The sequence below is a fragment of the Schistocerca serialis genome, chromosome 3, assembly GCF_023864345.2.
Source record: "Schistocerca serialis cubense isolate TAMUIC-IGC-003099 chromosome 3, iqSchSeri2.2, whole genome shotgun sequence".
Classification (NCBI taxonomy): domain Eukaryota; kingdom Metazoa; phylum Arthropoda; class Insecta; order Orthoptera; family Acrididae; genus Schistocerca; species Schistocerca serialis.
This window is the reverse complement of record NC_064640.1, coordinates 253,149,848-253,163,163: the sequence shown is the minus strand read 5'-3', so window position 1 is coordinate 253,163,163 and position 13,316 is coordinate 253,149,848. Positions and strand designations below refer to the sequence as shown.

General features: G+C 42.2%; 1 protein-coding gene across 5 annotated transcripts in view; it reads left to right on the top strand.

Annotated features, from left to right (window-relative positions):
* Nucleotides 1-13,316, top strand: part of LOC126470006 (protein artemis-like) — a 208,042-nt gene that overhangs the window by 33,949 nt on the left and 160,777 nt on the right. For all 5 annotated transcript variants that reach the window (XR_007586108.1, XR_007586109.1, XM_050097477.1 and 2 more), the window contains one exon: nt 7,637-7,800. Coding sequence is in view for 3 of the 5 variants with exons in the window: in XM_050097477.1 (XP_049953434.1) it covers nt 7,637-7,800 (164 nt within the window). In the remaining 2 variants the exon portion in view is untranslated. The remainder of the gene's footprint in view (nt 1-7,636; nt 7,801-13,316) is intronic.

The window sequence follows — 13,316 nt, the reverse complement described above, 5'->3', positions numbered from 1 at the left end:
TCCTTCAGGTGTTCTGCCACAACAGCTGCTGAGCCAGGGGGCTTGTAGAGACATCCAATTACCATGTTTGAGACTGTGTTAAACGTGACCTTCACCCAAATTACTTCACATTTCGGATCTCTGCCAAGTTCCTTCAATAATGTTGCACTTTTTATCGCTATAAACACGCGTCTCCCTACATCTGGTTTCAGCCGACTTTCCGTGCCTAGTACTATGTGTGCATTGTGACCGTTTATTAATGATAGCAGTTCTGGGACCTTTCTGTAGATGCTCATGCAGTTTACTATTACCACATTAATATTGTCATTTCCTGTTATGTTATGCCTACTGCTACCTTGTCGCGTCTCAGGTGGTGTCTTTTTGGGCCTAGGGAGGGAATTCTCTAACCTGAAAAACCCACATGTGCACTCCACACGTGCTTCGCTACCCCCGTAGCCGCTTCCTGCATGTAGTGCTCGCCTGACCTATTCAGGGGGACCCTACATTTCTCCACCTGATAGCGGAGGTCACGAAATTTGCACCCCAGATCTCAGCAGAACTGTCTGAGCCTCTGGTTTAAGCCTTTGACTCAGCTCCAGACCAGTCGTCTGCCGCTGGATTAGGAAACTTTGTGACCATCCTTTTCTGTAACAATTTTTTTTTTGGTGATAACCCGTGACAAGAAAGTTGGATCATCAGATGCGGTCTGACGAAGGTCCGTGCACACTTCAACACCCTGTGCCTTCCATCGTAAAAACACCACACACCAAACGCAGAGTATTATGGAAATCACTGTGGACACGCAACATGTCTTCCCAGCTGAATGCCGCTCCATGCACTGAATCGTCAGATATGCAGCTCTTGCCACCTAGCGGTGCAAAGATCTACTACTCCTAGTTTCCAGATGGCAGCACCAGTCCCAAAAATTTTGGATTCCACTTCGTATTTACAGCACTCCAAAGTGATCAGTGTGTTCTTTGTAGAGGATGGCTAATATTTTGTGTAGTGAGCTTATTTTGCATTGGCATTGTAAATATGTTATCATGTATGCATATGGGGCTAAGCATAGATTTCCTGCTGTGTGAAATTCCCTGAAAAAATTCCTCAAGATACACATACCAAACAAGCCTATAGTTTTTGATGCGGTGGGCTTGGGATTACAATCATACTGTGAATCATCTCTCTCATGTTCAGAATCCCTCGGTGGCCCTCCAACAATGTTATTCCCACACCCTAATGAGAAACTAGGTCAGAATAAGTGGGATTTTCTTGTCATCGTGTGAAGGCAAAATAAAGTCCTATCACTGTACTGCATATTAGGATAGATGGAAATTTAGGGAAATGATTAAAAGAAGACATAAATTTTATGTAAGAGGAAGCATTAATTTTTGCATTTTTTGCAATGATTTCGGTCTAGAGCTAATTATGTGTGAAGTATAAAAAATAAAAATATTTGTGATCTATAATAAAATCAATAATACTCATAGGAATGAGGTTGTGGATGCAGATGCTAAGGATAGTGGTGTGGGATGTACTGTGTGATAATGTGAAACATCATTGGATCCCATATCTTAGTTTTTGGAGCAGAGGTACATGTTTCAGTATGAGGATTAGTGGCTGGGGCAAAGGAGAAACACCTGTGTTAAGTGAAATGGTCAATTCCAGTTTCATTCCCCCCTCTTGGCAACTGAAATGATGTGAAATGTTTGTGTTTTTGAGTAGGCCACTACACTAAGTCAGGGCTTCCTCCTGTGGCAAGAGGAACCATCATTATATCTTGCTGTAAATGGTTAATGGTTTAAACTGTCCTCTGCTTAGTCTGGTGAAGAGACAGATGTAAATGTTTTAAGGTTTTGTTTTGTACGGCCTCCGAAGTAATTTGGTAGTAAATTTTAGTAAGTTATTTTGGTGACTCATCCTTCTTTCTGTCAGTCAGGAGTCAGTTACAGTTCCAGGATATAAGTGGAACGTTGCACCCATTATGGAGCACTTGGTTAAGGAATACAAGAAACGATGAGTGTGTATTGAAAAAAAAAGTACACTTTCACTGTCTCTGCAGCAGCTCTGGAATGTAGAACATCGAGGTTATTCATGAATTTGTCAAAGTTGATCATCTCTTAACTGTGCTTAAAATCTTTCAGAAACTTCAAATCAGTTATGGAGGTAATCAGTGAACCATTCAGAGTGAATTGAATTGGATTTCTAGTGTGTGTCAGTGTGATGAGTTTCTAATTTACTGAATAAAGAACAGAAAGCTATGTGAGAAGCAGTTTTTTGCATGCTTCTCTTGAGCTATGAGGAAGATAAGACGGCGATGATTTTTTTTTTTTTTTTTTTTTTGTAAAATAACAATTGCATGTGATGATACTTGGGTCCGCCATTACAACCTTGAATCAAAGAAAATCGGACTGGAGTGACAAAGAAGAGTGGGGGGGAGGGGGGGGGGGGGTCCTGTTGAAAGTAGAGGCATGGTTGGTTGTGTGCTGGCGAGATCATAGCCACAGTGTTCTGCAGCTACAAAGACATTCTGCTGGTCAGTTTCCTGTCAGAACATTCGACCATTAATGTTTCCTACTGCTGTGGTCTCCTTTGCCAAATTTGAGCTGCTCACTGCTCGAAATGGCACAGCACCCAGACCAGATGTGTATTGCTTCTCCTCAATAATGCTAGACCTCACATTGCAAACATTAACCCAACAAACTTTAGTCAGTATACATTGGACTGTCTTTGACCTTCCAGTCTATGGTCCAGCGCACACTGTGTACAGGAGAGACAGGGTAGAGTCAGCCTGGTGTTCGTAAAGCACACACTCCAGTGAGGCACCCAGTAGAGGTGCATGCAGTCAAGTGGTGCAGGCGTCTGTCACTCTACTGAGCAGCACAGTTTTCCTCTACCTCTACCTCTACCTCTGCCACACCTGTTGTCTGCATCCTCAGTGTGTGTCAGTTGGCTTGTCAGTCTATGCTCTGACACTACTGAGCAGCAGTGTGCACTTCTGAGGCAACAGTTTACTTACACTGTTAATACAAGAATATTTAATGATGGAATATCTGTTTCAGTTAGTTCATGATAGTTCAGTGCTTGATGACACCAGTCATCTGGACTATGTTAGGAATAAGTTAAAGGAAGAAATACAGAAGAAGATGGCAGAGGAATTGCAGTATACCCATTCTATTATTTACAAATTTATTTGTTATTTCACAATAAACTTTGAGCAGATGACATAATTTGTTCATCACTTTAGTATTGGCCTGCTTTCTGCTGAGCACTCCATAAATATTTCTCTCATAATAAAAGCTTTAATTGTGCTTCTGCATCTATGTATAGCAGCAGAGTGAGAGACTGACTGATCCTCAGTGGTCCCATGTCCCCTGCAAGTTGACTTCATGTAATATTCTGAGTCCTAATTGTAAAGCATCCAGCTTACACTCAAAGAGTATTTCAAACACACAAAACCTGAAACTTAAGATACCAAATGTTTTGATGAGCACAAGAAATTCTGCAGTTAAAAGCTTTATATTTCTCATTATCAGTGACTTCACATTTAGGGTAGGGTCACATAAAGATTTTTGATAATGAAGCACCCAATCATCTATGAAAACAAAAGGAGTTCCATTCTGTGGGCCAGGTGGTGGTTTACCTCCTGGGTTGTTTTAGAGTCCCACCAATTGGTGTGTTTCCTAATACTGAATTTGAAAAAATACTTGCACCACTAAATCTGTCCATCGAACATGCCTATAGAAGTAAATCTATAATGACCATCGACAGTAGCCATAAGACTAGAGAGCAGTTATTTTTATAACTGAAATAAGAGGAACAAGATAACAAGCTAATAGTAGTTTTGTCTCTGTAACGTGTTGCCTGTCAGCAGCTCCAAGACAACTGTGAAATTGGTATTTCCTTTCAAATTCGCTGTGCTGTGCTGTGCTGTGCAAGCACTATGTGATGACCTACAGAGGTCCTTTTGCTCTGCTGTGACTCTGATCTTCACTGTATCTGCTGTATACAGTGTGCTGCAGAGCCCTGATGGTCTGCTGTGTCTCTGGTGCATGCAGTGTACAGTGGGCCTACTGATCACTGTGTGAGTTACAGATGCTTGGGCCTCTGAAGGAGGCTCTTGGTGGCCAACACTTGATGACCAATACAGAGGTGCAACAATTGATGGGCAGTTGGATTCAGTCACATACTTAGTTCTAAAATGGCATTAAAATTGCTCGGTTGATAGAAAAAGTATGCCAAAGAGGTGTGTAATTATGTAAAAAAGTCACAAATTGGTAAGGAAAGTTGTGGCTGAGTGTAAGTATTAAAGGAAACCACTCACCACGTAACATAAACATTGTTGAGAGCCTCCTGCATTCGCGCGCACTCGCACACTTTGTTCATGAAAGGATTTCTTCTAAAAGCTAGCAGAGTTTGCATTCCCTTCAGTGTGTCTGTCAACAGGTCAAGTTACTAAATTTGAAATAAGTTTGATTAATAAAAACATTATTATGAAAGGTTCATTTACCAGATGTAGAAGAATGAAACCAGAATTTCCCTATAGATTGTGCTAGCTGTCAGTGTATGGTCTGTGAGACCGCGTCTGCAACGCCACCTGCTTCTTGTAACGGCTGATTACGAATATGAACACACAGTAACCCAAGTTCCATACATCGATATCTGTCTCAAACCCATAAACACGTCGGGAGTTTTGTGTCTACCAACTTACGATTTGTGGACAACATTGGTTTTTTGTTATGATTTGAAGAAAACTGCTGCAGAATCACATCAAATGCTTGTTGAAACTTTTGGCAAATGTGCTCTTGAGAAAAAACAGTGTTTCAAATGTTCAGAAAAATCCAAAAATGGTGATTTTGACATGACAGACGAGTGTGAATTGCAGTCCTTGTTGGATGAATATGATACTGAAACTAAACAGTGACTTGCAGAACAATTGAATGTGATGCAGAAAGCCACTTCACTTTGGTTGAAAGCTGTGGGAAAGGTGCAGCAAGTGGGGAAAATAGGTTTCGCATGAACTAATGAAAGACAGCAAGCAAATTGAAAGACCACTGGTGAAATGTCACTCGCCAGATATAAAAGAAAGTTGTTTCTCCATTGAATAGTGACAGCTGATGAAAAATAGACATTTTGAGAATCCTAAGTGTTGTAAATCATAGGTGAATCCATGCAAACCAACATCCACTGCAAGACTAAATTGCTTTGGGAAGAAGACAATGCTCTGTGTTTGGTGGGATCATAAGAGTGTCATCTATTATGTGTTACTAAAACATGGTGAAACTGTTAATACTGATTGCTACCAACAGCAAATGACCAATTTAAATCGAGCATTATGTGAAAAAATAACCGGATTATTGAAAAAGGCAACACAGTTGTATTGCTCCATGATAACGCTCCATCACACACAGCAAAATGTGTCAGAGAAATAATCGAGGCATTCGTTTGGGAAATTCTAGGAAATGCGGTTTATTTTCCACACTTGACCCCGTCTGATTAACATCTATTTGCATCACTGGGACATGCTGTCGCTGAACAACACTTAAATTCATATGAAAATGGCTCACTGACTAGTTCGCTTCAAAAGAACTGTTTGTTTGGTGTGGCATTCATAGCCTGCTGGAAAGGTGGGAGAAATGTATAAATAGCAATGAAATTTTCAAATAACTTCCGGGAATTCAGCCAGGTAACACTTTCAGCGACCGCCGATATTTCGGCGGGAGAACACCCCGCCATTTTCAAGGCAAACCACAAGGCGGTTTGCCTTGAAAATGGCGGGGTGTTCTCCCGCCGAAATATCGGCGGTCGCTGAAAGTGTTACCTGGCTGAATTCCCGGAAGTTATTTGAAAGTTGTATACGCCAGGAGAAACTCAGGTCTCAGCAATGAAATTGTTTTGAATAAAATATTGTTTGTCAGTTTCAAACAACAGACATGTAATTATTGCAACCAAATTCCTGTTTCATACTTCTACACCTGGTATATTTCATTCATTCTTGTATCTTATGAGTAGATGCTGTAACATGGCAGTGATACCAGTTTGTCACATTTATGCCTTGTGCGTTTGTGTGTCAGTGTGAGATAGATTAGGAGAGGGTGGCAGGAGGAGGAGGAGGAGAATCGTATTGGAGATGATTTGTTGCAACCATTCAAGATTAGCTTTTCATAATGAATACTTAAGTTCTTTTCTGTTTTAATATAGGATCCATCCAGTTGACTTTCTTGTGACATAACCATTGTTTTATGTAAAGAATATATATTTGTGTAACTCCAGAGTTACAATGAGGGATGGTGTGATACAGGGCCACTGGTTTCATTTACATTTGTGACATCTAAAAATAAGACACCATGCAGTGTTGGATATAGGAAGGGCCTGATAAAGTGTCTCTGCTGCACAATTCGCAATTCGAAGCTGCTGAGCAATGGCGCCCATACAATAGTGTGTGCATGCGTGTATTGGGGGGGGGGGGGGGGGGGAAGCAACTTCAACCTGGGGTTTGGAGTATTTTTAATATTTTGGAGACATATGGCGACTTGTAAGTTGCCATAAAACAGTCCCATTTCTTATCCTGCTAAAAATCTGCAAAATACTGATATTTAAATTGTTTCCTTGAAAGAAAACGCCTGATTACACTATATTTTTGCCCTTTCTCTGAGAGCTAGGGAAAGAGTGAAGGGGGGGTGTAACCCCTTGCCCCTGGGTACGGCTGCCCATGCTGCTGAGGAGGCAATTAAAAAAAAAAGGATAAATTTAGGCCTTGTAAAATAGCCTTAACTATAAGGCTAAAAAGTAATTCCAGTTTGTGAGTTAATAACTAAACTAAATGTAAATGGAAGAAGACTTGTAGGGTATTTTTGAAATCCCAATCATCCAACCGGACAATCCATTAAAAATGAATGTACACTTTAATCAACTGTCAGAGGCAAGCAAAGTTTTAGGTGCTGGTAGGAAAAATACTGTTACACTTCCATTCTTTGAGATCTTTTGAGAATTTTTGGAGAAGTACTGTAAAAGCATATGGTTTTTTGTAATATAGACAGATGCTAGATGCCCATTCCCCACTGCACACATGGACATGTGCGCACATGCATGTACACTCATTCCCAACACCCCCCCCCCCTCCCCAGCATGCCCCCCCACCATACACACTATTATCCTGGTGTCTGGTGCTCCAGGCAACTTGTGGTAACATTGTCTGAAAGCCTATTTATGGGTTTAACCTTATCTTTGTGCCTGTCAGCTGCTCAACATCTCAGCTATATGACAAGTGGATACTGTACTCATTCCATTGTTCCTATTGTGCCCAGAACTTTCCAAATTGTTATAAAATTTAGTATCATAACATCAAAATGTGTGAAAGTGGGCAAATATAGTCTGTTCACCACAAGCATTAATAATGACTGCTATCTGAATAAAGATGAAGCTGCTTCTAACAGTAACATCTTTGGATCTAGGTACAGCAAAACATCTTCTGATATAAATGTTATGGATTATCAGTTAAGTCTGTCTGTCTGTCTGTCATGTATGTATGTATGTATGTATGTATGTATGTATCATTTGCTACACTGTTTGTCATTTAAATGGCTGCATTGTAAACCCTAAACTTCATATAAGTAATAGTAATACCAAATACATTTAATCTTTTTCTTAAATTTTTCAGCTCGTTGTGGAACTGAATTCATCTTTGTGAAAATTAAAGAAACTTTAGGTATTAAAGTACATGTGAACAATGAAACATATTTACAGTACAAAGGAATAGAAGAGATTCATACCTGCTTAACTGATGACTCTCGTTACGCAAGAGTACATGCGTGCTGTCTCCGTGTAAGTATTTAAAGCATGTGCTTGTGGACTTATACATACTTCTGATGATATGAAATACATTAAAAGTTCACAACCTAGGAATTTTAAACTTTTTGTCTTGCTGTACAGTAGCTTACAAAATTCATATTCGTATCACTTCTGATGGCAAGATAAAGGTTAGTTTTTATGACAGTGGTAACTGGAATTATAATGAGATGGTACAACTATTGTTAAAGTTTTAAAATGGTAACTGACATTGTGACAATATATTTAATATAATGTAAAAAAGAGAGCTGTGTGTGTGTGTGTGTGTGTGTGTGTGTGTGTGTGTGTGTGTGTGTGTGTGAGCGACCACTGTGTGACGTGGCACTGGAGCATTGTGTGTTATGGGGACTGGGTATCTTGGCTTGACGGCTCAGTTTGTGAGAAGAGTAAAAACCTATATAAAAATACTTTTGATCTCGAGGTGTGCTGCACGCCGATGAGATGCATGGCTATTGAGGTGGAACAGTCGTTAGCAGGCAACCTCTGGGAAACCTGCCGCACCTCAGTTGTAAAAGGCTTACCTAGGCACATGGGGACTCTGTCTAGGTGGACTTTTATTTCCCTAGCTGCTCGTGGGATGGAGGTGGTACCCTTTAAATTCTCTCCTCTTTCCAGCAGAAAGGGTGGGCCACTGGTAGGTACTAATATCCAGTCAAACAACAGGGCTCGTGTAGCCAGTCCTCACTAAAGAGTTCCTTCCAAAAGTTTTATCTGTAGTAACAGAATGCATGCTGGTAATCAGTATGTGTTTTTAATAGGGAAATGGAAAGAGGGTAGCTATGAGAAAGTTTTGCCTTACTGTATTCAGAAAGTCTTAGAGGGCATTGATGGCACTTTAAAATCAGTCAAGCGATTCCGTAACAGGACCCTGTTGGTAGGAACTTCTAGTTCCCAACAAGTCAAGAACCTCCAGAAAGCTCAGTGCCTTGGGAATATGCTATTGAAACTGAGCTACAAACCACCTTGAATTACAGCAAAGGCGTTGTAACGTGCAGGAATATTCCCAAGGAGGAATTGAAAGATGAATGGGCTCCAGAAGGTATAGCCGACGTGCAAAACAACAAGGAGAGGATGGATGAGGATCTTGTCAAATCTGACTCCTTTAACCTGACATTCAGTAGCATGAAACTTCCTGAACACATAAAGGCAGGTTTCCTTCGTCTAAGCATGAGGCCTTATGTCCCAAACACAATACCCTGTTTCAGATGCCAGTGCTTTTGTCATACTGCTCTTGCGTTTCAAGGAGAAGAAAATGTGGTAAAGCTGCCCACAAAGGAGTCACTTGTTCATCTCCTTTGAAAAGTATGAACTGTTCTGGGGCTCACCCTGTGTGGCGTCGAGGCTGCAGTGTATATCTTAAAGAATGGAAGATACAAGAGCTTAAGACTACAAAGGCTTACCTAGGCACATGGGGACTCTGTCTAGGTGGACTTTTATTTCCCTAGCTGCTCGTGGGATGGAGGTGGTACCCTTGAAATTCTCTCCTCTTTCCAGCAGGAAGGCCTCCAGCGGGAGGCCAAAAAGATTTAAAAGGCCATGTTCCCCCCATCGTTCACTACCTCCTTTGCTTTGGTTCTTAAACAGCCAGTGCAGAAAACCGATGCTGCTACACAAACAGAGGTTGCTAGTGTCAGTACTAATACCTACATTTGTCATGTATGTGGGCTGCTGCAGTTATTTCAAAGCCTATCCCTCCCTCCAGAAGTTCAAACAAGGCTGTTTGTCGACATTACAGGACTCCCTGCCCCTCCAAGTCTGGTCCACCATCCAGCACTGCCACTACTATTTCCATGGTTGTGGTTCCGAAGCCTCTTCAGACAAAAAAACTTAATTCAAAGGTAAAGAATTGCTCACTGACAGAGAGGGAAGTACACAGTCCAATGATATCAATGTCACCTTCTCTGATGTCTCTCTCCTCTGTTCTTCAGGGGTGTGCTCCTCTCACCAGCAAAAAGTCAGGATGAAAGTGTTACTCTGTGATAGATGGTGCCCATCCTACAGTGGAACGTTAATGGGTTCAGGACACATGTGGAGGAACTGAAACTCCTAGCACAGGAACACCCTCTGTGCTTGTGTTCGCAGGAAACAAATTTTAAAGCATCTGATGCCCCTGTACTGTGGGGCTATACGCTGTATCGCAAGGATGACCTGACTGGGGAAAGGGCCAAGGGAGGGGTCACTGTGTTTGTCATTAATGTGCACAACACCTCTGCCCTCCCCCTTTCTGCTGACCTGGAAGCAGTTGTAACTGAAATTCTTGTTTCTGAGGATCACTATTTGCTCCCTTTGTTTACCTTCTGATGATGAAATAGATTCTGAGACTCGCAGATCTTATGGAAGCTGCCACAATTTCTCCTTCTGGGAGACCTCAATGCCCATCATGTCTTGTTAGGCTCGACCTCTACTTGCCATCGGGGTCACATTTTGGAGAGCCCCGTGACATCTCACAAACTGAGCATCCTCAACACAGGTACTCTCACTTATTTCTGTGCTGCTACTGGGTCATTCTGTGCCATCGAACTCTTTCTGTGCTGCAGCCCTCGCGAACTCTGTTTAGTGGGAAGTCAATGATGACTTTCATTCTAGTGACCACTTCCCACTCCGCATTCATCTACTGGATGGAGCATTAACTGCACAAAAGCCACCAAGGTGAATGGTCAGCAGGGCTAACTTGACTGTGTTCAGCCAGCTAGCTGTGTTTGAACACTGTGACTATGTCCAGAAATGGGTGGACCACATTACATGAATGATCCAACATGCTGCTGACATATTGATCCTAAAGGCCTCATGTCAACTTAGGATGGAATCCGTTCCTTGGCAGAGCAGTTAGTGGCACTCAGCAATCCAGGATGGGTGGGCGGCTCTTTGATGGTTTAAGTACCACTCAACAGCAGTAGACAACCTTACAGCCTTTTGTGTTGTGAGAGCCAAGGCTCGACGTGTCATTAAGGAGAGCCTGAAAGGTTCATGGCAAGTGTTCCTGGACTCCATCAACCATTCCACTTCTACAAAAATTGGGGAAGCCATCAGGATGATTTCTGGTAAACACCATCGTTTACCAATCGCAGCAGTGCTGAAACAGTGGTGTCTCCGAACAATGCCCAGAGATATAGCTCAGATGATGGTAGAGCATTTTGCAGCAACTACTGCCAATGCCAGCCAGGGTCCGGTGTTTCACCGCTACTGTGGGACTAGAGAGAAGGGCAAGTTGGACTTCAGATCCCACAATTCTGAGTCTTACAACTGCCCTTTCTCCATGTAGGAGCTGGAATCAGCACTGTCTGAGACTCGTGATACTGCACCCAGTCAGAACCAAATCCGGTACTGCATGCTTTGACATTTGCCATCCATGTCAAAGGAAATACTCCTCAAATGTTTTAATTTTGTATGGCCGACAGGCAACTTCCCAACTCGTGGAGAGAGGCAATTCTGATACCTCTCCTCAAACCGGGAAACGACCGAACATGTCCCAGTAGTTACCAGAGCATTGCCTTAATCAGATGTGTAGGAAAGACCCTGGAATGAATAGTTAACCATCGCCTGGTCTTGTTGGAGATTCGGCAACTCAATGGCTGCTCTGTGTGGATTCTGGAGATTTTGGTCCACTGCTGACAACCTAACCCTACTATAGGCAGCTAGTGAGCAGGCTTTCCTGTGTAAACATCACTGTCTCAGCATATGATTAGATATCAGTAAGACATACGACACTACTTGGAGCTAGAATATTCTCATGTAACTCCATCATTGGGGATTTTGGGGCCACGTCCCCAATTTTATACGGTCCTTTCGGTCTCAGCTCTTTTTTTAGGTTTCAAGTTGGTGACATGCTTTCGTATTGTTTTGAGCAGGAGAATGGTATTTCTCAAGACACACTGTTACCCTCTTTGCTATAGCCATAGACATAAACAGTGTCTCATCTATGGTAATGAGTCCTGTACAGTGCTCCTTATTCGTGGACAATTTTGCCGTTTTCTGTTCCTTCTTCAATGTTGCAACAGTACCCTATCAGTTGTAGCATACTGTATAGAGGTTAGAGGAGTGGTCAGCTAGGACAGGTTTTCAGTTTTGTATAGATAAATGTGTGTGCGTGCATATTCATTTTAATTGTTCTTGTTGTATTTTTAATTTACCTGACTTGAATATGAGGAACACCATTCTACATTTTAAGACTCAGTGAGGTTTCTGGGCTTCATTTTTGACTCCAAACTATTGCAATTACCACACCTGAGAGTACTGAAAGCCAGAACCCAGAAGTACCTTAGCCACAGGTCCTGAGGAGCAGGCGGGGCATGTCTTCTCCAGTTTTATATGGCTATTGTGCATTCACACCTAGAACATTGATGCACAGTGTCAGCAAGGCCTTCTTACCTTAAGATTGACACCATCCACCTTGAGGGGATTAAGCTGGCCACAGATGCTTGCAGTACCAGCATCATACTCAGTCTCTGTGCTGAGGCTGAGGAACCATCACTCATGATCCAGTGGCATCTCCTCATGGTATATCAGACATGTAAGTTCCTTGCAGCTCAGACTTCACCCGCATACCTCTTTTTCCCCAATCGTCCATCAACAACAATCCCATTTGGGATCCACGTGCAACATGTGCTGGAGTCACTTGGTGTGGAGGTAGTACAAACCCAAATCCAGGGTATTAATTGCCTCCCACCATGGTTACTGCAGAGGCCCAGAGTAGTTTAGATTTGGTGCAGTGCAAGAGAGATTGCATTCCTGCATATTATTTTAATACATTATTTTATGACTTTTGACTGAGCACCACAGTTCTATAGCTACTTTACAGATGGGTCAAAACAGGGGAATTATGATGATTACTGTGTTGTTTTGCCTGATTGTGTCAAGACTTTACTGCCTCGGATGTGGAATTATATCTGATCTTCGGGCACTGGAGCAGATGAGATGTGCTTCCAGTGCTAAATTCCTTGTCTGTTCAGACTCTGGGTGCCCTTCACTCCCTACATCACTTGTATCCAGCATGTAATGACACCTAGAATATCCAGGACACCACCCTCCAACTGCAATGGCTGGGGAAGATGGTGTCTTTCTGCTTGGTACCAGAGCCCATGGGTATTGCAGGGAACGAAAGGCAGATACAGCAGCCAAGGAAGGATGTTGTGATCCATAGTTATTTCAGTGTGCCATCCTTTGCATGCTGTCACCTCATTGTTTCAGTACAGAGTCATGTGTCGATGGAAGGATAAGTGGCTAGAACTGACAGATAATAAGCTGCTTCTGTGGCTCTGGTCAGGCGTATTAGCGGGTGGCTGTTAATGCGCTGTTGCCAGACTGCGACTCGCAAGCACTTGATAGTCACGCACACCTCTGTTACTTGTAATAGTTTCTGCTTTGGTCAAAATCAGTGTAATAATGTTTATGCAGTGAAATAATGATTTAGACTATGTCAAGCATATTGTTAAGGAAACAATGTATGTGTACATTATTTGAATTTTAAACATTTTTAAGCCTTGCCATTCAAT